At 48.2% G+C, this 22016-nt stretch overlaps 1 protein-coding gene across 1 annotated transcript in view; it reads right to left on the bottom strand.

The window, feature by feature from the left end:
• The window catches only part of GAB2 (GRB2 associated binding protein 2), a 123334-nt gene extending 108370 nt beyond the window's left edge, over window positions 1-14964 (bottom strand). The window contains exon 1 of the mRNA XM_068930654.1: window positions 14733-14964. Within this exon, the coding sequence (XP_068786755.1) occupies window positions 14733-14804 (72 nt within the window). The 5' untranslated portion in view covers window positions 14805-14964. The remainder of the gene's footprint in view (window positions 1-14732) is intronic.
• Window positions 14965-22016: the final 7052 nt, after the last annotated feature.

Here is a 22016-nt window from a genome sequence, read left to right as displayed (position 1 = left end):
CATCAGATTTTCCTGTCTGGCAGACGGAGTGAGTTTTTAAACAGGCCAAAGTCACTCCTAGCGTTATCCTATTGACTTCAGAAAGTCACATGTGAGGCGAGCTTGGCTCAGAAAACTTGAGCTTCTCAACACGAGGCTGCAGGGTCACGAGGCAAGGAAAAGAGGGATTAGAAACGTGCAAGTTTTGGGGCTGTGGCTTTCAAACTAGAAGACAGTACGTATTGCAGCCACCTTTCGGACAGGTTAGGGGCAGGATACAAACAGGGAAGCAAGGTTCAGTCCTGGGAAGGGATCCTTACATTTCTGAAATGAGTTCACTCCTTAAATGTCTTGTTATGGAGTCACACCAAAAGTCAGAACCAACCTATAAAAAAAAGTCCCTGTTCCTTCCTCTATGTTTTGAGTACTTCCTTTCCTAGCTATTATCCTAATCGCTCATGGAAGTGGAAAAGCTTGTCAGAAAATGTCAACTTTTCAAGTAAAATAAAAAATAGTAACATTTTTTGGCTCAGACATGAGTAGTCACATTCAGAAATACCTCAGGAGTGCTGTACTTCGGGTGTCTTTTGTCCCCTGAGAGAACCTTCTTGGCTAGGACACATCTCTCCAAAGGCATCACGATCTCTTCTCTTGCTGAGAAACTGTGATGCATCACAGGGAATCCAGTCCATATGGAGGAACCATGTATAGGACATCTGTGTTACAATGCTGAGAGCACTGTGGCTGCATTTCAGAACATACTTGTTGGTGTTTCGGTTTCTAGTAAACAGATTTTTTTTTTTTAAGGATAATTAGTCAAAATTCTCACATGTTTTGAAGGAAACAATTCCAACAGAAGGTTTTGGCCAGGCTTTTCCATAGAACTGTCTGTGTGAAAAAGCAGGTTAAGACCTTGCATAAATCACCATTCAGTTAGCAGTAATACACCCAAAAGAGGGGAGCATATAATTCACGAACAATTAACCTCTGAACACGTCATTCTGGCTTCTCACTTTCAGTCACAGACAGATCCTATGGTTAGTAGGAGGCTTCAAGGTACAAAGAAATGCAAAGAATAGGCTTTAACCCCCCCCCCCCCTTTTTTTCAATTACAAATGCAAATCTTGAAGCGTCTCATCCTCAGGTGGTACCCAACAACTTGATCATATCTGAAATTAGGAATGCTTCAGAGAAGCATGTCCAGTATCAATCTCACCTAGCCTTAACTAAAGTGTATTTAACAGCAGCTTGAACTGGTAATGGCAGACTCATCCTTAAGGAAGGATGGAGAGAAATATCACATATTGAATGTTTTCATCAAATGTGCTTGTTAACCATTACTTTATATGACATTACAAAGAGCATCAGAACATCCTATGCATAACACAGGACAGATGTCGTTCTGCTTCCCATGTTCATTTCTAGTTCAAACCACGTGCGTGAGGTCCGTCTTCTATCGCTCTAGCATTCAAACCATGGTAGAAAGCCAGCAGTCAAATAAAATTTCATGGATGCACACTGCAGTAACTCCAAACTGAAGCATCTCGCTCTTGCTCCAACACCACGTTATCCGATCCCTCAGCAGCACGAAGCTCACCGTGAGCAGTAGAGGTCGTGTGGCAAAGAGCAGTTGAGATTCTACCAGTAGACAGCAGCCTACACATCATCCATGTACACTATAAATACTCGTTTTTAGCCTTACACGCACTATGAACATGCTCTAACATGAGCTACTCAATATCGAGTATTTTTTGAAGAGCTGTCCATGACATCAACTTTTAAGCAGCTTTGCCTTCTGTTGTGCGTACGCATAATTAGTGAAGTGCTTTTAGTACAAAGAACTGCAAACATCCTTCCCCTCTACACATTGCTCCATCTTCAAATCTTACTCTTTGGTACGCCTCCCTGTGATAGCATGTTATAACATGAGACCGTATGCACGCCAGCTGGCTGTACTGATTTTATGCTAAAAAGAGAGTATTGATTGATTCTGAGTTGAAGCCTCAGCCAACAGATTTTGTAACTGTTTAAGACAACGGCCCGATCCTTTCAGGGTCTCCATTATGTTGATTTTGAAGGGAATGCTACTCAGCAACTTAAAACAGAGAGTACCTCCCATGGGTACATTGGAGTTGGCTTGGATCAGAAACTGGATCTAATAGTCCCACATCAAAGCAAGCCCAGCTCCAGCTGAAAACTTTCTGAACAAGCAGATAGAGGTAGCCCCCATCACTAGGAAAGGCCTGTCCTCAACTTGACTGTGATTTAAATCTCAAAATACAGATTTTGCTTCTTTCCAGTGTTCTCTTTGTAGAATCAACTTCTACTGCGCCAGAAATTCTTACTACTCATGTCTCAAGTCCTTTTAAAGGTGCAACTTCAGATTTGGTAGGAGAAGACATTCAGCAGAACCTCCTGAAGGATGAAGAGGCCAAAAATCTTGCAAGCTGCAACAGCTGTGACTATTTCTCTGTTTGATGCTGAGGGAACAGAAACGTATCATTGCCTTTCCTTAGTGCAAAGCTGATCAACACGAGCTCTGAACTGGGTCCAGCCAAGACAAGAGTGTGTCTCTAAGCCAGGTCATGCGGCCAGAGACTGCACATCTCATTTCATGAGTGGATTCAGATGACGGGCTGGGACACTTTTCTTGTGGCTGTGTGTCCAGTCACTTCTCAGTCTTATGATCGGAGCCCACTACATTTTGGTAATGTGACAAACACTTGCGGTCACCTACTGGGAGAAGGGCCTTGGGGTGTTCCAGTAAGAAGTTCCACAACTCAGGCTCAGATTCTGGGCATCATCTGCATTGATGGCAGACCTACATGCTTTTATGAAGGCATGTTCTCATTCACCTTCTTTGGAAGATGCATGTCCTTCACCACTGCAGAGCCTCACCATGTAAAGCTTTCCCAGGCTCCTAAGCACACGCATTACCCTTCGTCGAAGGCTCTGCTGTCTGGGGTCCACCCACCCACATTTCTGCAGGAGAATGTCCTGATTGCTGGAAGAAAAACTCCCTGCTATCCAGCCTGCATAACCCTGCACACATCGCTAGCTTCAAACCCCAATCCCCAATTTCTGGCTTTCTGCAGGAACATGATTTCTCATCGCTCCTTCCGCTCCGCGCAACCAGGAGCCCCCCAAACCACACACTCCTCACATCTCAAGTCGTTCTACGTATCTCATCTCTTCCGCCTGTTTTTTTCTTTTTTTTGTTTTTTGTTTTTTGTTTTTTCTTTTCCCCCACAAGCTTCGAGCCTGCCTCCGTCACAGACCGTTCACTGTCTGCATGAGTGCTGACAGCTATGGATACTATAACATCGTGTGGTGCTGGAGGTAGGGATGGGGCTCCACTGCCAGCTCCGCTCCCCTCTCCCCTGCCACCCCGGCTCTGCTCCCTGACCCGTGAAACAATGGGCTGCTCTATTCCCTATCGCTGCACTCGTTTCCCACTGGAAACTCCGATCTGACGTTATGTGCGGTGCAAAGTGTGCAAGGGACGGGAGGCAGGAAAGGAAAGAGGGAGGGAGAAAACAAGCCTCAAGTCACTGCTTCTGCCTAAAATCAAAGCTAACGACATTTTCCTACGAGCTTCCTATCTGGAGGGAGTTATTTAGGAACAGCACAGAGCTGCACAAGATCCAGAATCAAAGAAGCTGTGTGTGATAGTGATGGCATGAAAGCAGCTCCTCTGTTTTTTGCTGTCTATAAGCTGGAAAGGGTATTTATTTTGTTTGCCCCTTCCTGTGCTAGATGGCTCTCAAACCCACAACCGGTTTGCAAACAGCATGAAGAGAAAGGAGATTTAGATGTACTCAGACATGAAGGCGATCAGCCGCAGAGATGCCCTACATAGGGACGGGCATGGTGACTTTGCGAGGAGGATGCGTTTGAGCGGCACTAAGGCCCCGGTGTGAGTCACGGAGTAAATTTTCCCTTTTCCACGGGGCATTGCCTTAAGCCAAGAGTATCTGGGGAGCGGTCAGAAAGCGGGAGTTGTCCCGCTCTGCCAAAACAACAACAACAACAAAATCACAACCGAGAGTTGCCTAAATAAGTATGTAGAAGAAGATTTGCAAAACTGACCAGTGGCAATGGCTAATAATTGTGCCATTTAGCACAATTATTGACATTCTTATGAGGAAGGGGCGGGGGGAAACGCAGACAAACATAACACAGGTGTTGCCCAGTTCAACGCGCTCCACGGAACCAGATCTACAGCATACAAGTGACGCAATTCTTTGAAACCAAACCACTTGAAACCAAGATTAGAAAACGCCTAAAAAGAAGGTTTCCTAATCATTTTTGGAAATGAGGTAAATCCCAGTTCAGGGATTATAGTAAGTGGCAAAGGAAGATACTTAGCAAGTCAACTTATATCCTTTGGCAGCAATGTGAAAGTCCACAGGGATGTCCAGAAAGTCAGTGAGGAGTCTGAACAGGCAAAGCAGCAGCTGTGATCATCGATAAAACTTAATCACTGAAAATCTACAAAATTCAAAGACCACAAATCTTTGACTCAGACGTTATTTCCATCTTACCATATGGATGTGAGAGCTGGAACTCTACCAAAGAGATGTCTAAATGCCTTCCAAAGCAAATGCCTTTGGAAAATACCAGGTTTCAATGGAATAAGATGCATAATAAGTACTGAGATCCTCCTAGGACAGCATCCCAGACAACGGAAATATCTTGGAGATGTTGGCCAAAGGGTGTTGGGCAGCAGAAGAAATAAATAAAGAAACGGCCAATCAAAGGGGATTGTTAGCAATATTAAGAGAAAAAGAGAGAGAATGAACATAGAGGATTTAAAAATCCAGAGACCATGTGAAGAAAAATCCTTAATAGGCAGAAGTGGAAGAGCTTTCTAAGCAACAGCAAGCAAGAAGCAATGCACATACTTAACACAGAAACGCCTAAGAGCTGTTCTGAACTGCTCCTGCCTGAAAGGCAGCTTTAAACTATAAATAACAATGTCTCATTTATGGCCCAAGACTGAACCTCCCATCCTGAACAGGCATTATTTTGGGTGAGAAATTTCACATTTGGACGGAGAAATTCATTTCTAGGTATTAGTGTAACGCAGACAGGCAGACCGATGCACGATTTCCCAGATACTTCTAACTTTCCCCAGGAAAACTGTGCAACAGCTCAGAAGAAGGGAACTGAATAAGAAAAGATAAATCCAGAAATGAAATCCCCCCACAGGTTGCTGGCATCAAATTATTCCAGATTCATTGGAGAAACAGGCACTGCTGGCTATCTTACCCAGCAAGAAACACATGCTTACAGCGCTCACATTTTCCTCTTGCTCTTTAAAGGCACAGCTTGCAGGCTCTTAAAGACCGTGAGCGCCTTTGGACCGACCCTGATTTTTTTTTTTTTGGTTTGTTTGTTTAAACGTAGCACACTTTCAAATTGCTGTATGGATAGATATGATTGATGACATATGCAAGACTGCACAAACCAGACTGCGCAGGTTTCCACACTGACCTCGAAGAATTCCTATTTGTAAATCTGAAAAACCACGTCTTGAAAGGCATACCTGAGGTGTAAGTAACTGTGTTCGCCTCAAGGCATGCACATGGTCTGCATCACTTCTGGAGGTCTCAGGTCTGTTTTCTGTGATCCCATGATGACATAAGTATTTGCTTATTCTGCTGCTAATGGCAAAAAAGAAACAAAACAAATGCTGACCACTGACTCCATCTATGTGAGCTCAGGTGCAGCCTGTTCTCTGCCAATTTGCTAGTGCGTAAAGCTGTGCTAACCACGCAACTAACATCGCTTGGTAGCAAGGTGTTCAGTTGTCAATCAAGCACTTCCAGATTCAGCTGGAAAAAAATATACAAGATGTAAGAGCAACCCTTTTGTGAGGGGGGGACCTGGATCGTTTTGCAGCAGACTTTTCAGGACAGCAACTCTAAAAGCTTTTGCTTAAAAGCATCCAAGCGTTGCTGTGATATTAGCATAATGGTGCACACCAGTGTTTTGTAAACAAGCCATTTCTAACACTGATGACTTATCAGCCCCGATGAGAGGCTGAAAAAACCAAACAGAAAAGCAACCCAATCTCTCCCTGCTCCCCAACTGCACCGCTCTGCTTATTTTGATCCCGCAGCATGGTACGCTGGGAAAGGACAGGGGATAAGGCACAAACATCATCTGACACGCAAACAAGAGCGAGGATCTTCTCTCTCAATCTATTCGTATTATTTAACGGAGTTACAGGGCACGTAGCCTACGCTGGACTGCAAAGCAGGAGAGCCACCGCATGACCCTGCAGGGAGAGGACCGTGCTGCTTGTCTCCCAGGCGCTGTTTTTAGATGACAAACTTTTGGGGGCAGGTTTGCTCCTAGCAGCTCCGACACGATGAGTGCTACCGCGGGTGCTACTCAGAGACACGCAACCACGAGGTCCAGTAGGATTCCAGGACACCACGTTAGATATGTCGTGTGTACGTAGCATCAAAACACCCACGAGAAGTCCGACCCTTAGTTACTGCATCTCAGATCCCAGACAGGAAAAGCAGAGATGACAGCATCCTTCCCCTTCCTTCCTTTGGGGGTCTTTAGAGAAAACGGCGCTAAGGACCAGGGAGCGGTACCAGAGCCGGGTCCCAAGGTGGGCAAGGCAGACAAGAACGGCCGAGCTCGCTTGTGGCTCTGGATGAGGAAATCACAGCAGACTATGTTTACGTGCCGCCTCTCGGCTGAGCGATAGGCCTAGGTGTGCCGCAATTAAAATTCCATAAAATGACACAGCGAAAGGACGGTGTGGGATAATGAATATTTGCATGTGGCTGCTACTGCGGTTAACCCCTTTTTGCCCAAACCCCTTGGCAGGATGGGTCTGTCCCACAGAGAAGAGAGATCATTTAGAAACCTGCTTCAGCTCCGTTACTGCTTGTGGTGCGTCCTGAAGTAAATCAAAGTCTCTCTTCCTCAGTCTTCCACCTCGTAAAACAGGGATAAATACGCTTCGACACCGCTATCAGGTGTTGCAGGATCCAAGGATTCAACACCTCAGCGTTATAACAGGGAAGCAGGACTTTAAATTTAGAGTTGAAAGGGCGACAGAAAGGAAGGGCAGTTTTGATAAAAAGCAGTAATTTCACAGAATCACAGAATGGTTGAGGTTGGAAGGGACCTCTGGAGATCATCTAGTGCAACCCCCCTGCTCAAGCAGGGTCCTCTAGAGCATATTTCCCAGGATCGCATCCAGGTGGGTTTTGAATATCTCCAGGGAAGGAGACTCCACAAATCCATTTGGAGAGTCCAAATTTTTCGGATCAACTAGAGTAGGAGAGCCCTGGTAATATCCCCAGACCACCATGCGCTCTCCCTGTCAAAATACTTGCTGTAACTACATCACCAGCAGTTTGTGAGCAGCAGCTCGGAAACCTCTGGCTAAGGTAGAAGCAGTAAGAAGTTAGTTCCGAGCTGTGGGATTCATCCTTAACAAAGTACAGCCAAAACATGGACTTGGTCTGTGCCTCCGTTTCCCCATTCAGACTAGACCCTTCACGGCAGATCTAGTCTCACTGAACCTAAATGCCTGGTGCATCACGGCTGCAGTCCCAGTCGCCTCAGCTGCTACTGTAATCCAAATAAATAATATTTGCTCTGCATTTGAGTCACTACTATAAATTATGTGCTTTGGTCTGGTAAACACTGTTACATCACCTCATGCATATGACACTTGCTTTAAAAGAGAAAATAAGAAAAAAGACTTCAATATCCCTTCTGGTCTCTTCCAAAGAAAAATGAATCCAGCTTCCTGTTATACTTTCCTTAAGTATTGTTTGTCTTTCTTAAGTTCAACCTGTGTTTTGCCATCATCAATCTTTTACATCCACCCTGGACTTTGCCAGGGCCATTGGCCAGTTCTGAGGTCATGATGCAGTCATAATAGACAACTAAAGATTTATTCAAGCTGTCTTAGCGAAGCCTAAGCATGAGCAAAACACAGAGGTTTCACTCCCTGCACAACATGCAAAACCCGTACTTCTAAGGGCATGTCCACCTTGACCAATGCGGCGCCTTGGTAAGATACACAAGCTAGCTCTGGCCAAACGAGTTCGAGTCTTGGCAGAATAGCTGTCCTAGCACAGTACCTCCCTGAGGTTGTTACCCTCGTTAAAAAATGAAACATGGAATAGACGCCTGGGTGGGGAGCTCTGCTTAACGCAGCTGTGCCGCTTCCTAGCGTGGTGTCCCTGCGTGGTGCCACAGAGGTGTCGGATGCGTCGCGTTGGAAGGCACCTCTGGACGTCTCTAGTCCAAGCTCCCGTTTGAGGTGGGACTATTGCCAGCACTAGATCAGGTCGGCTGGGACTTTCTCTAGCCAAGTCTTGAAAACCTCCAGAGATGGAGATCCCACACGCTCCACAGATGACCTGTTCCAGTGTTCCACAGCCCTCCTAGTGAAGACGCTTCCCCAGTGTCCAACCTGAATCTCCAAAGCTGCAGTTTGTGGTTGCTGCTCCTAGTTATGTGACCTGCCACTACTGAGCAGAGTCTGGCTTTGACGTCCTTGAAACTACCTTTCAAGGAGCTCTAAGCTATTAGGCTGGCTCTTTGCCTCTCCTCTTCATCAGACTGAACAAGCCCAGCTCAATTAACTTCTCCTGATGGATCTTGTACCTTTGGCCCCTGACCATCTTGGTAGTCCTCCACTGGACTTCAAACCCTCAACATCACTCTTAGCTTTTGGGGCCCAAAAGCGGAAACAATATTGCAGGGACAGCCTCACAAGCATTAAATACGGAAGGTAACAGTGGCCCTCTATCCGCAGGCCACACTTCTCCTAACACAGCCCAATTCATGGTTTGTCTTATTGCGTAGGGCCATACTGCTGGCTTTGTTCTGCTTGGCTCCACTGTAACCCCCAGATCGTTTTAGAAGGGCTGTCACTCAGCTGGTCCATCTTGCATGGATAGGAAACTGCAGAAACACGTCAAGAGTATCAAGATGAAAATATAATCCCAGTCGACCGCCTCAGGCAAATGTTACAGTGGGAAAAGGAACATAGGCCCTGCACTCCCAACCAAAACGACCCAAGCAGAAGGTTACAGGAAAGAGGTTGTGTATTTTGAATCATCAGTAACGATGCTATAGAGAAACAAGTTATGGAGGGAGCACAGTCTTTGTGCAGCATTGCACAAGAGAGACGGTGCAGCCCATGTGCTGAAGGGCACTGCGCTTGGAAGAGAAATGCACCCCTTGACCTGCACAACTTTTTCCTGCTCCAGTGGAGCAAGTGTTTGTCCCTCCTCTGAACCATATGCCAGACAATAGCCAAAACACCTGATGGTCCTTTTGAATCAGGCCTGGAGATTATAAGGGAGGAGCAGGGTACAGCAAGGCAACTTGACAGCTGGAATAAGGTGCAAAGCAATGGATTTTGGTGTGGCTGAAGCTTTGCACAAAGAACATCTCTACATTGGCTTGGAGGACTTTCAGGAGTATTTAATGACAGCAATCAGTGGATCTTGGTGATGTGATTTTGTGCCCTAATGCCTCTTTGCTGTCTCTCTTGAATTCAGGCTAGAAATCCATAAATTCACCTAAATCAGCACTAGAAGGGACTTGGAGAACTCAGCAAATTTATTCCATTGCTTCAAAGCAGGATGGGCTCTCCTGAAGTGCTCCTTTGGCCAACCTGCTCCTAGAAACTTCCACTGATGGAGACGCCAAGCCCTCCCCAGGCCATTTGTTCCACTGCTTCACTCTTCTTGCAGTTTGAGGTTAGGAAGTTTTTCCTAATGCTGATTTCCCTTGCTGCAGTCTGAGCTCATCACTTTCTGGCCTTTCTGCACTGGACATGGAGAGCAGCTTTCTCCCTTCCCCTTTGCAGCTACCTTTTATATACTTCAGGACATCTCCTCTCAGCTCTAGACTAAACAACCTACTTTTCTTCAGTTTTCCCGTGTTTCTAGATTTCTGCTCATTTTCTTTACTTTTCTCAAGATCCCCTGTAACCATTTCCTACTCTCTCTAAAGGGGAGCCTCCTGAATTACACGTAGCACCACCAAACATGACAGCTACCCATTAAAACTCCTTGCAGATCAAAAAGGCTATCACTGTGTTTAATAGTGATTTCTTTGTATTATGCTGCAGAGTTAAAGGCATATCCTCGCCTTCTTCCCCTGCTCGAAACCTTCATCCAAATTAGCATCACACCAAATCCCATCTTATACCTCAAGCATTTGAACAAACCGACTTGTCTGCCTCAGCAGCTCCTATCTCAGCCCACATCTTATAAACTCATTTAATGGCGATATTCTTGATACTCTTGCTCAGGTGGGATATCAAGCAACTACTTCAGGGGCCAAAAGAAGTCCTTTACTGTGGAGCTGCCTCTGTGAACAGGGCTGGAATATCTCAGCAGATCAGCCCATTAGACCTCCCTTAACCTCTTCTGCTCACCCCACAGGGGAGGACCAGGTCTTCTGATGAGCTCATGAAACTTCTTCCACTTGAGGTAAAAATGACCACTGATGCACAAAGCCAAATTCTCCTCCCAGTTAAACCAGCGCAAAACACTGAAGGATTGTAAAAACCAGGGCAAGATGAGGAGATTTTGTTTTAGTCAGATTTGTAGACGTACATCTCAGCCAGCCAGAAAACACACTGACTTCACGGTACATAAATGAACAGGCAAAGTGCACTGATTTAACAATAGGAAGCTACGAGCTCTTCTCTATGTAAGTTATGTTTTTTACCATCAGAGAGCCCACCCCTGAATCCTGTCATGCGAGGCATTGTATAAACACAAAACAAAACCACGTATAACTTAGGAGACAACAGACGGGCAGGTCCAGCGAGAAAGCCCAAGGAGACAGTGAGTCAGTACAGACCAGCACGACATGCGCTGGTCTCGGCTCATCAGCCACAAAACTAAAGCCAAGGTTTTTGTTTTGGGTTTTTTTTTTTTTTTTGGTATGGGAGTTTTAAGGAGGAGCCAGGAGGAGAATTAAAGGACAGCTCTGTGCTTTGTGACTGACTGGAAGGAGATCCTTCCATGCATGAAAGTCAAAAGGGTAGAAGGTAGGAAAATGTTTGCAAATCAAGCAAGTGGATGCTGGAGCTTGGCATCGTGAGGAGAACTCGGACTCAAGTCAATATTTTGGTATTTCCATTCTCTTTGACCTGCAGTTGTTTGGTTACTCCCTACTACCAGTTCCACAGTAGCATCTGTAGGGTGCATCTGAGATCATGGCCAAACTGTCCAGGATCCATGTGAGCCGCTGTCCCAAAACAGCACATACTCTAGTTAGTGAGGTAGAAAATGGGGCTCAATGCATCTAATCCAAAGTAGTCATAATTTGATCAGATGACTTTCACCCAAGGGAACAGCAGTAACCCCTGACCCTCAGCACATTGTACGAACAGGTCCTACATAAAAGACCACATAATCTCCCACACACACCTTCCTGCCTCTAAAGTAAAATAGAGAAGGTACTGCCATAAATGCAGATTAATGCTGCATGGCTATTAGATACAGAGAAAAGTCCCCTTCTCCACAAATATGGAAGGAAGTTAGAAAGCACATTTAAGCATCTTCCCTGCTTGCCAGTGATCTCTTTGAAAAGTAAAACCAAAAGAGAACTTACAGAAGCCCAGCACTTCCAAGTGCAGTTTCAGCAACACACCCATGCACAGACACATACATCTAAAATGTACTTGTTCAAAAAAACAAACAAAAAAAAACCCTATCATCTTCCCTATGTCAACAGCAGAAGCAGGAACTTCAAACATGATTAGCAGCATCCTGCAGGCTGCGACTCCTTCTTTGAGGTCTCCCTGAAGAACAGAAACTGAAGACATGAGAAAAGCGGCAAAGCAGCAATTCAGTGCCTTCCTTCTGAATCAGTACAAAAGTCAGCGTAACACCATGGTGCTGGAAAACCTGCCTTTCGTGCAGTGGAAGATTAAGGTCCTGGCTATGTGTTTTTGCTGCTGAACTGATGGCAGGTTTTATAGGAGTGGGGACTCCTGGCCACATCTGAATGCTCTGGACCCCTACTGAAGGGGGCAATTTGATTAAAGCTCTAACACCCTTAATACAGAATCACAGAATCACAGAACGGTTGAGGTTGGAAGGGACCTCTGGAGTCCAACCTCCCTGTTCAAGCAGGGTCACCTAGAGCACACGGCCCAGGATCACGTCCAGGCTGGTTTTGAATATCTCCAGAGAAGGAGACTCCACTACCTCGCTGGGCAACCTGTGCCAGTGCTCTGTCACCCTCACAGGAAACAAGTTTTTCCTCAGGTTCAGATGGAACTTCCTGTGGTTCAGTTTGTGCCCGTTGCCTCTTGTCCTGTCGCTGGGCACCACGGAGAAGAGTCTGGCCCCATCTTCTCGACACCTCCCCTCTTCAGATACTTGTACACATTAATGAGCTTGCCTCTCAGTCTTCTCTTCTCCAGGCTAAGCAGACCCAGTTCTCTCAGCCTTTCTTCAGAGGAGAGATGCTCCAGTCCCCTCACCATCTTTGTAGCCCTGTGCTGGACTCTCTCCAGCAGTGCCATGTCTCTCTTGGACTGGGGAGCCCAGAATTGGACACAGTACACATTGGACACATACATGGCATGGCCATATAATATCACCATCTCTATACTAAAAAGTGATAGGGCACCACCAAACGAGACACAGTACAAATGAAGGGCACAGTTTTCCAGCCACTGCAGACTTTCCACGTGACACAGCACACTTCACTAGAACTTTTCTCTATTTAACTGGAACTAGGAAGTAAAGAAGGGGGGGGGGGGGAAAGCTGCCAAGCTGCCTATCTAAGAATAAATGACTTCAAAAAGATGATAGAGGCAAAATTCAGCAACTTGGGCCCATGGTCATACAGGAAGCCAGTGCAACCAGCATGACTTGGAGGGAAGTCCCACTGACCACAACTCCGGGACCGGAGTATAGAGAAAACCCCTTGAGTTACATATGTCCATTGCTGCTTCCTGACCCACTAACATTGCATAGGACGACCGGGTACATTTGGGAATGGCTGAGTTTCCTCTTGGGGGAATAATGATGTTTTCAAAACATAGGTGGCTTGCAAAGCACTTTGGGATGCATCTGCATGAAAAGCACTCTTATGCACATCAATAATTAGCACTAACCACTAGCATGTCACACCCTCATGTATAGCATTTAGCAGATTTATTCAGCTCTTGCTGGAATGCCAGAGCACAAGCTAGATATTCAGAAGGCGATGTGAGCGCCCTTTCATTGAATAGATGTTGGAGAGCTAATGATGTTTGATGAGTTAAGGCCACTGGTGACTCAGTATCAGCAATTAGTTGATTTCTGCGGGAGGAAGGTGCTTTGCTCCATTAAGCTAAAAGCATCCTCCGCTGTTCAGCATGCACAAAGTCAGTCTGTCCATCTTGCAGAGAGCTGCTTACATACATCAGGCTTTGTCTCAGTACATTTAGGGGGCAGGGAGGGAAGGAACTGGATTTTCCCTCAACTCCATCACACATTCCATCTGCAGCCTGGAACCAACCCAACCCTCCCGCAAAAGGGACCAGGCACAGCAACGAGTGGATGGCCAAGAGCAACCAAGCATGGTCCAAAGTGAGGAAATGTAGCGCCGCTGAAGTCTACGGTGCTGCACTCATTTGGGACTAATGCTCAATCATGAACCAGTTACCTCCCTATGGAACGGGTCTACTCATACCCACCACCCTCTCTGGGGTATGCAGCGGTGCGTCAATCAATAACACGTCTATGGCACAGGGGAGACCCCAGCGACGCTTGTCCTGCCTGCGCTTCCCAAGACGCACAGGGGCAAAAGCAACAGGAAGGAAGGACAACTTTGGTGGTGCCTCTCAGGAAGGAAGGGTATCCCAGGAAGCAAGAGCATCCCGCTCGCGCTGGATGCTGCGGTGCCAAGGAGCCGAAACCCGGCAGAGTTGAGTCACCGGAGCCAGCGCGCAGCACTCAGGGACTTCATCTGCCGAGTCACAGGACGGCAGCTTTACATAGTCGCGTTCCTGAGCTCTGGGGCTTGTGGCGCACTGGGAGAGCGTCAGGCGGCGGGCGCAAAGAACAGTTATTTCTTTCAAGGAGTCGGGAATGTGACAGGGCTGGCATTTGGACCCTTCTTTACAACTTCCTTGAACTGTTTGATCTCAGCCGCTAACGACACACACACACACACATAAAAAAAGGCTACCAAAGTGCTACTGGTGCAATCTTCAAAGAGTTTGAACATCAGATGATTAACAGCAACCGCAAGCGGGGAGGGGGGGAAGCAGCCGTTACGGGGTGCGGAGCGGTGGGGGGGGGGGGGGAAGAGATCCGCGTTATTTTTATTATCCCGTAAAAAGCAATCTCCAAAGGCGCCCAGCGCAGGTGGGGGGGGGGGGGGGGGAATCCAGCCACGGCGGGTAGCGAGCGCCGGGCGCCAAGCGCAAAACCACGCGAAGAGCCGAGCCGCCGCCGTGGGCAGCCGCGGCCGGGCCGTGTTGACCCGCGTGGCGCCCGCAGCGGGCGCGCACCCAGCGCCGTCCGCGCTGCGCAGCGGTGCGCAGCGGTGCGGAGCCGGCGGCCGGGGCCGCCCCCCGCGGAGCGGCGCGCCCGGGGCTGCGGCGGCAGGTGCAGCCGGCGGCGCGCGTGTGTCCCCTCGGGCCGCTGCCCGCGCGTGTGTCCCCTCGGGCCGCTGCCCGCGCGTGTGTCCCCTCGGCCCGCTGCCCGCGCCTCCCACCCCCCCCCCCCCGTAAACCCACTTACATATCTCCGCAACTTCTTCTCCGGCGGGGACTTGCGGAGCCAACCCGCGCACACCACCTCGCCGCCGCTCATGGCGCAGAGGAGCGGAGCGGCGAGCGCGGGGCGCTCAGCGCCGCCGGCAGCGCTCGCCCATCACCGTGGCAGCCGCGGCCGCCGCCTCCTCCCTCCTGCTGCCGCTCCTGCTGCCGCCGCCCGGCTCTGCCGGCAGCCTCCTCCCCCCGCCGCCTTCCCAGCCCCGGCCAGCCGCTGCGAGCGGGGAAAGCAGGAAACTGCCTCTTTTTTTTCCCCGGCACACCACGCCTCCCTCCCTGCCAGGCGAGCCTGCTTTTATTAAAGATACAAAACCCCGCACACGGCACTGGGAAGGGGCGGGCGGGCGGGCGGGGGGGTGGAGGGGGCGCTCCCGCGGCGGCAGCCCCGGGCCCCCGGCGGCAGCTGGGTGGTCGCCGGGCTGGCCGAGGGCTCCTCCTTCCCCCGGAGGTGTTGCCGCTCATTTCGGCCCGCACTGGCGCACAGGGTGTGCGTATGTAGCTGCATGCATCTCTATAGGAACTTTAGCGTAGAGCAGGTGACCTCCTGGAGCAGAGCAGATCCTGTCTGAGCCGGGATCTTGCATTGCAAAGCCCCCCACCAAGCTAGTTAAAAATAAATAATAAGAAAAAAAAAAAAAACACCCCAACACCCCACAGGATAAGGATATGGGGATTAATCACTAGATTCCCCCCCGCTCTTCCCCCAGACGCTTCCCCTCTCTTTATGGATTTTGTCCTTCTCACCCCAGGGAGGAGAGGGCGGCTTACACCCTGCAGTGGTTAAGGGTTTTGTGGGAGATGTGAAGGAGCCGGAGGAAAACAAAGAGGTGGAGGCAAAACACGGTCAAATGCCATGCTCTAGCAAAAAAAAAAAAAAAAAATCCTCCTGGAAAAAAAAAAAGGAAAAAAAAAAGGAGAGGAATCAATAAAAGCTTCATATTTTATTATTGATTTTTAAATAATGGAGCAGCACCCACTGAAAGGGGATTTGACTGCCACTGGAGTCTCATGCAGACAAGCTGGGTTTCGTATTACAGTGTATTATACCCTAGCTGAGATTTAGCCATCCTCTTCCAGATCTAGAAACGCTGTGCGCTTCAAGGTCTGATCCTCTCCCCATCCGAGGCACCAGCAAAACGTCCCTTCGCAGCCCTGAGAGGAGGATCATGCTCTAAACCTTCTTTTTGCCTTTCCTTAGAAGCGAAAATCTGGAAACAGCGCTGATAGAAGTTTGCTAGCGCCGAGCGCTCTCAGCTCTCAACGCCTTCACGCTATCCACGTACCGGGAAAACACAACGCCGGGCTGCTTGCCGGAGATGCATTTCCCCAGCCTGCCTCTATATGACAGCTCTGCCCCAAACCTGCTTGGGCACATTAAATCGTCCCTCCCTGCCTCAGTTTCCCTTCGTGGCGTTTTGTCAACTTGTCCAACCCACGTGGGCAGGGACAGTCTCTCGCTTTGTACTGTATCTGGTGCAATAGCACCTAGACGCCGGCTCACACGCCAACACTGTTCGAGCAGGGATCTTGCATCACTTTACAGGCAGTAATTACAGCTTGCAGTGCCTCGGAGGGGTAGGGATGACACCTCTTCTCAAGATGGGGACAACACAGTTAAGCCAGGTGTTGTTTACCATCTTCGTGAACACTGAAAGGAGGGGACTAACCCCTTAAAGAACAAGTATATCATTTTTTTCAACCATATTTTTTTCAAAATGCTCGTCCTTTTCCCATGGGTGAAATGCAAAGTCTGTAAAGAAGCTTTTCCACCTTTTCACCGCCCACATCGAGGGCTCGGTCCTATTTAAGCGTGGGGCAATCTTTCCATAGAGGCCAACTCTTGTCAGATCAGCATCTCCGAAAATACGCTCCGTCTGACGGGACTGGGAACCGGAGAAGACAGAGAGGCCGCTTCTCGGCCGACACAAATCAGAACTGCTGTATTCAGTGGACTGGAGCGGTATCAATTTACGCTGCCCGAGAGGCTCACCTGTAAATCTATGACGGGTTACAAAGGCGCTTTGCACGTTCACAGGGAGAATCGCTTCCCAGCGACCGACCTTCTCAGCCCGAGAGGTCTTCCCAACAGCCAGGGCAATTCCAGGAAAGTCAGCAGCTTACCCTGGGCTTAGGACGACATAATCGAGCATGGACTATCGGCTCTCATTATGAATACACTGGTACCGTACAAACCCCTTCCAAAGCATATGTTAATGAGTCACAGGTTAGGAATTCCCTCATGCTGACACTGATGCAAAGTGGTATCAGTCTTCAAACCGGTCACAAAGAACCCCGGCCGCATTTCTATGCTAACAGCTCTCAGCACGCAGCATCGAAAACACTTTGTTTGGGCGATAGGCGTTTCAATGAAATGTTCCGTAATTCTCATGGTTTGCACGGAATTGAAGGGGAACGAGTAGTCACACGTTTGGCGACAGCCTTGGACTGCGTTCTCCTGCTCCCTTGCTCCTTTTGCTCTGCTCATCCCCTACTTTGGGTCGAATTTATTGACCTTTTTCTATCACGAGATATATCCGAACAGCGTTCGAAAGATGAATTCCCCCCACGGATTTTGCCCTAACGTCTTGGCCATGCACGTACCCCAGGCTGCCGTGACTTTCAGAAGGGAAAGGAAATAGGCTGCATTTTACGTGCTCTGAAACACACTGCCATCGCAAACATAAAATGTAAGCTCTATGCGGGGGGGGGGGGGGGGGGGGGGGGGGAAGGCCGAAACGACGACACTGCATGTGAATGCGGCTGCCTGATGCTGCCACGGCTGCGCGCGGAGTGAGAACAGCAAGTTCATTCTGGCATCGCGCTGCCGCATCACATTTTATACCATGCACGTCATGTTACAACGCTTCTTACTGCTGGTGCCACTTAAAGCATCTGGCCACACAAATATTACTCCAAACGCTTCTAGGACTTAAAAGACAAAGACACAGCTCTAATTTGGCAGCGCTCGCACGCCCGTGACAGTTTTCCCAACTTCAAGCTGCTCTTGCACCCGACGGCAGAGCCTGAACTAAGGCTGGCCCCAGCTGACGGCGTGAATCTCCCGAGTCGTGAGCTAACAGCCAACAGCCCCGGCTGAAAACTGCAAAAACCACCTCCTTGTGCTGCAAAAAAACACGCCGAGGGGGTTGTGCGAAGCAACTGAGACTCCTTCTCTGCCAGTGGGACCAGCAAAAAAGGGGCAAAGGCAGAATTAGGAGGCAGACTGAGGGAGAAATTAAGAGAGATCGTATATAAAATCATATTCCTCACACGAGGCTAGGGCAGTTCCAAGAAAAAGCCCCCGGCGCCGTGCTTTAAGCACGCCGAGGTGCCAGAAAAGGAATGACACTTTCTGCTGCAGAAACCTCTGTTTTTTTAATCACAGTCTTCAGCGTACTTCCTTGTTCTTGGCCGTAAGGGAACCGAAATGTATGTCTGAAAAATCACAACTTCTAAGAAACAAACCACAACGCCCGCCGCTGCTCTTTGCCTGCTCCAAATTTGTTTAAATGAGCTGTGCCATCTACTGGCAGCAGGGGAAGAAAGCGTGATTTCTCCCCTCCACACACCAGATTTTTAGTGTGTAAGCAGTAAGGACAGAGACGCAGGGCATTTCCTGGGGATTAAGCACCAGCTGGGTGAAATGCTTTGGGCTACTTACCCCAGCCAGGCACTGATCTCTTGGAAATGCCCTATGCTGAGGTTAATATAAACCTAAACATACTGGAGGGGGACAGGCTTTAAAAACGAGCTGTGCTGCTTGGCGATACGTGCCTGCTTCTCATCCGGAGCGAATGTGCGGTCTCTTGAGATCCAGCTCCCCAACAATACGACCTGGCTTTATCTTCACCAAACAGCTCCTGCAGCAGAGCTGGAGGCAAACAGCTTCCTTTATTTCACAAAAAAACGTTCAAGGTTAGAAATTCATCTCTTCCAAGGAGAACTTGAATCTTGCCACCCTCCGTAAAAGAGCACGGCGAGCCCCCCAGAACAGCCCGTAATCGAAGCCAAACCACAAGACCGTCCTTCCTCAGTGCAGCTCCAGCAGCACTGGCTGCTTTCCATGAGTTGGGACAATCGTAGCGCAGGATGCTCTGAGATGACTAGACCATTTGAAGCATCGTTGCTACCGTGTTCTGGCAAAGACAGAGGCATCAAAGCTCTGACGCCTCAACAGAGGCTCAAAAAAGGGAGAAAGGAAGAGATGAGGCAGGGGTCATCAGTGTCCAAGCTGCACATGCACTCTTGGACTTATCAGTCCAGTTGCTAGTAGTGAAGAATAGGTGTTGCTCTTCCAAGACGGTGATGTGAAAACAATGGATCAAACCCGCTTCATCCCCTTTCTGTTGGGGATTACGGTGAAATCCTGCACATCACCACGGAGGCAATGCGCTGGGCAGCACTGGGAGGATGTCTGGGTTGCTGAGCTGGACCTTTCTGCGGATGCAGCTAGGCCAGGCTCCAGCCTGTGGAGCTCTTCCATTCCTTACACTTGAAGATAATTAAATGGATTTTCCTATAGACGAACCACACTCCAAGCTAAAGCCCAGTCGTGTTTCCCTCGCTACATTGGCTAGTTTCAAGCGGTTCTGCCTGGAGCTGAACCACACCAAAACGCTACTGAACTATTCCCAAACTTGGGGCTCAGATTAGAACTTCTCATGCAAACTCTCTCACCTGGAGATACATCCAGATATATTTTTGGCAGCTCTGTTTACCCTTATTTTCACTTACGCTGTTTCCACTGAGGAGGAGAAGAGGAGGAAATCAGTTTTCAGATTGTCTTCTCACCTTCTCAAGACAGAAAACCATGGCAGCTTTGCCTGGTGGAAAGACCACCAGCCTGTGCTCCTGATATGGACACTTTCTGACTTAAGCATAAAGGCCACTTCACCCTTTGTGTGTGTGTGTGTGTGTGTGTGTGTGTGTGTGTGTGTGTTTTTATTTTTTTTTGCTCAGACCATATGAGCGTTGTATGGGAAGGACTCCCCCTATGGATACTATTCGGCACAATGGGGCTCTGACTACAGCTGGGTTCTGGGCAAGCAACCATAGAACAAATCATAATAAAACAAGCAGGGAGAAATCTTAGCTCGGCTCCCCTGCCTGTTTACCCCACCCTGGTATATCCTCACCTCCTTAGGCATTACTTCAAGAGCAGATGGTGCTCTGCGGTAGAGCAAACGAGCAATTATCCTCCTGACACCCCGCGAGTCCTCCCCGCGTGCGATCGCAAGAAGTTACTTCACCCCAAGCTAAGAGCTGTTGTCTGGCTTTTCAGCATAATTGGATGTAATCAAGTTTAATTTGGTTGGTGCAGTAACTCTGAAGACTTTTATAACTGGATTACTGTCGGCTCAGTGGTCATGTGCCATTATATTTGCTGGTCAAAACAGAAGCCAGAATAAAAACAGATGCTTTCCCCCCTACCCCTCCTTCCACTTACACCCCTTCAGGATATGAGCTTGTACTGCATAGTCAATATAATGAACTAAAAATTCTATTAGAAAAAGGAAGTCATCGCTGTCATATTACATTCAGGCCTCTCCTGAAAAGTGTAAATTATCTAGAAAATGCATCTCCATGTTTGCTTACAATTGTATAATATGCACCAGCTTCGAGCTAAAGATACCAGAGAAGTCTGCATATATCTGTGATGCACGTAAGCTTTAAGGCACATAAATCTGATTATCCTTATTGTACCAATAGGGAAAGCGAGAGCAGGAGCAGAAGTCAGTGACTGATGAGGAAGGCGTCCCTCAGGTCTCATTCTCTGCTGTGCGCTGCCAAGAACTGGGAATAACCAAGTGGTGCATTTAGAGCGGAAGTATAGCTCTACTCCAGGTAAGCTGTAGTCGAGAGAGCGTGCCTGCTAAATGCAACAAAGCCAGCAGCGTAACGGCCTTATTTTCAGTGCCCCATGTAGCTCCTGCGAATGTTAAGTGACTGAAGAGGCACGTGAAAGCCTCTTCCCATCATACTTCAGGCCAGGCTTGGCAAATTCAAGACGCTGCAGTCTTTTTGAACAAGCCCCAGACACTGAGAGTTAAGCCACGGTGATATCTCCCAGAAAGATGCTGAGGCCAGGCAAACACAGCCTGAAATACGGTGCTTCTTTAACAATGAAGTTCATCACTGGAGTAGCCTGTGGTTGTGACACGCTCTGGTGGTTTCAAAGAATTTCACGCCAGTTGGAGGCATAAGATGCATGTTACGTTCCTGGTTGAAATGTCCATTGTGTTTCAGACATCTCCTAAAAGCCAGCTGAACTTGCAATTGCACATCAGCTGTAAAAAGACCAAGGTGAAGTGTGAAGGGACTTCCCTAAGACCAGTGGCAGGACATGGTCTCCATCTCCCAATCTCAAATGCTGCAGACCAGTCACCCTCACAGCTGAATGTTAAGCTGTAGATAGAGCCATAGGCATCTCTGGTTTTGGCCAGATGGCTATTTGAGCTTCTAATGATCTGGGAAATGAACGTTTCATAATGTTGTATCTCAGAGGGTTTAGCACAAATTTTCTTCCTTTTTCCACGCCAGCACTGTTACAGATGGCAACAGATCTCAACCAGGGACTGCAGTAACATGCTGCTAAGACCAGTGCACATACTCCAAGGAGACAGCAATATAATCCTGCTAGGCAAGTCACCAGGCAAGTTCATTAACAAAGAAGCTCAACAAATGTGTTAATTACTTGAACCCTGTACTTCCTACATCACCACAAAAGATAATAATTTATTAATCCCATTAATGATAATGGCATTTGAAGGATTGCTTGAGGTCACTGTATAAACCAGGCCCTCAGATTTGATTTGCATCGTTCTTTGTATTTCACGACTGGCAAAGTTCAACGTGTCTGGTTATACGGAAAGCAGCGCCCCTGCCCACGAACGTTTACAGAGAGGTACCCAAAGCACATCCACCCCTGTACTGCGGCTGCTATGCGGAGTGCTTCTTGGTGACCATGACGCAGTACATGTTACTGGGGAAGCCTGAATGCACACAGTGATTTACTTCAACAACTGGAGAGACCATCTCAAGCTGTGCTACACAGTGATGCCATCATTAGACTCCATCACCAGTTAAGAGTCACGCCAGTATCTCTGCAGACTCTAAATGCTCAAAGGTGATCGTCTGGAGCCGCGAACTGGCCATCCTGCTTAGTGCTGACTGAGAACTGATCTTCTGTAACTGCATGCAGAGAAGGGACAAACGTGTCCTGGACTCATTAAGGAGCCTGGAAGTCTAACTC

This window comes from Struthio camelus, chromosome 1 (genome assembly GCF_040807025.1).
Source record: "Struthio camelus isolate bStrCam1 chromosome 1, bStrCam1.hap1, whole genome shotgun sequence".
Classification (NCBI taxonomy): domain Eukaryota; kingdom Metazoa; phylum Chordata; class Aves; order Struthioniformes; family Struthionidae; genus Struthio; species Struthio camelus.
Note: the sequence above shows the minus strand (reverse complement) of the source record. Positions and strands in the feature narration are given on the sequence as shown.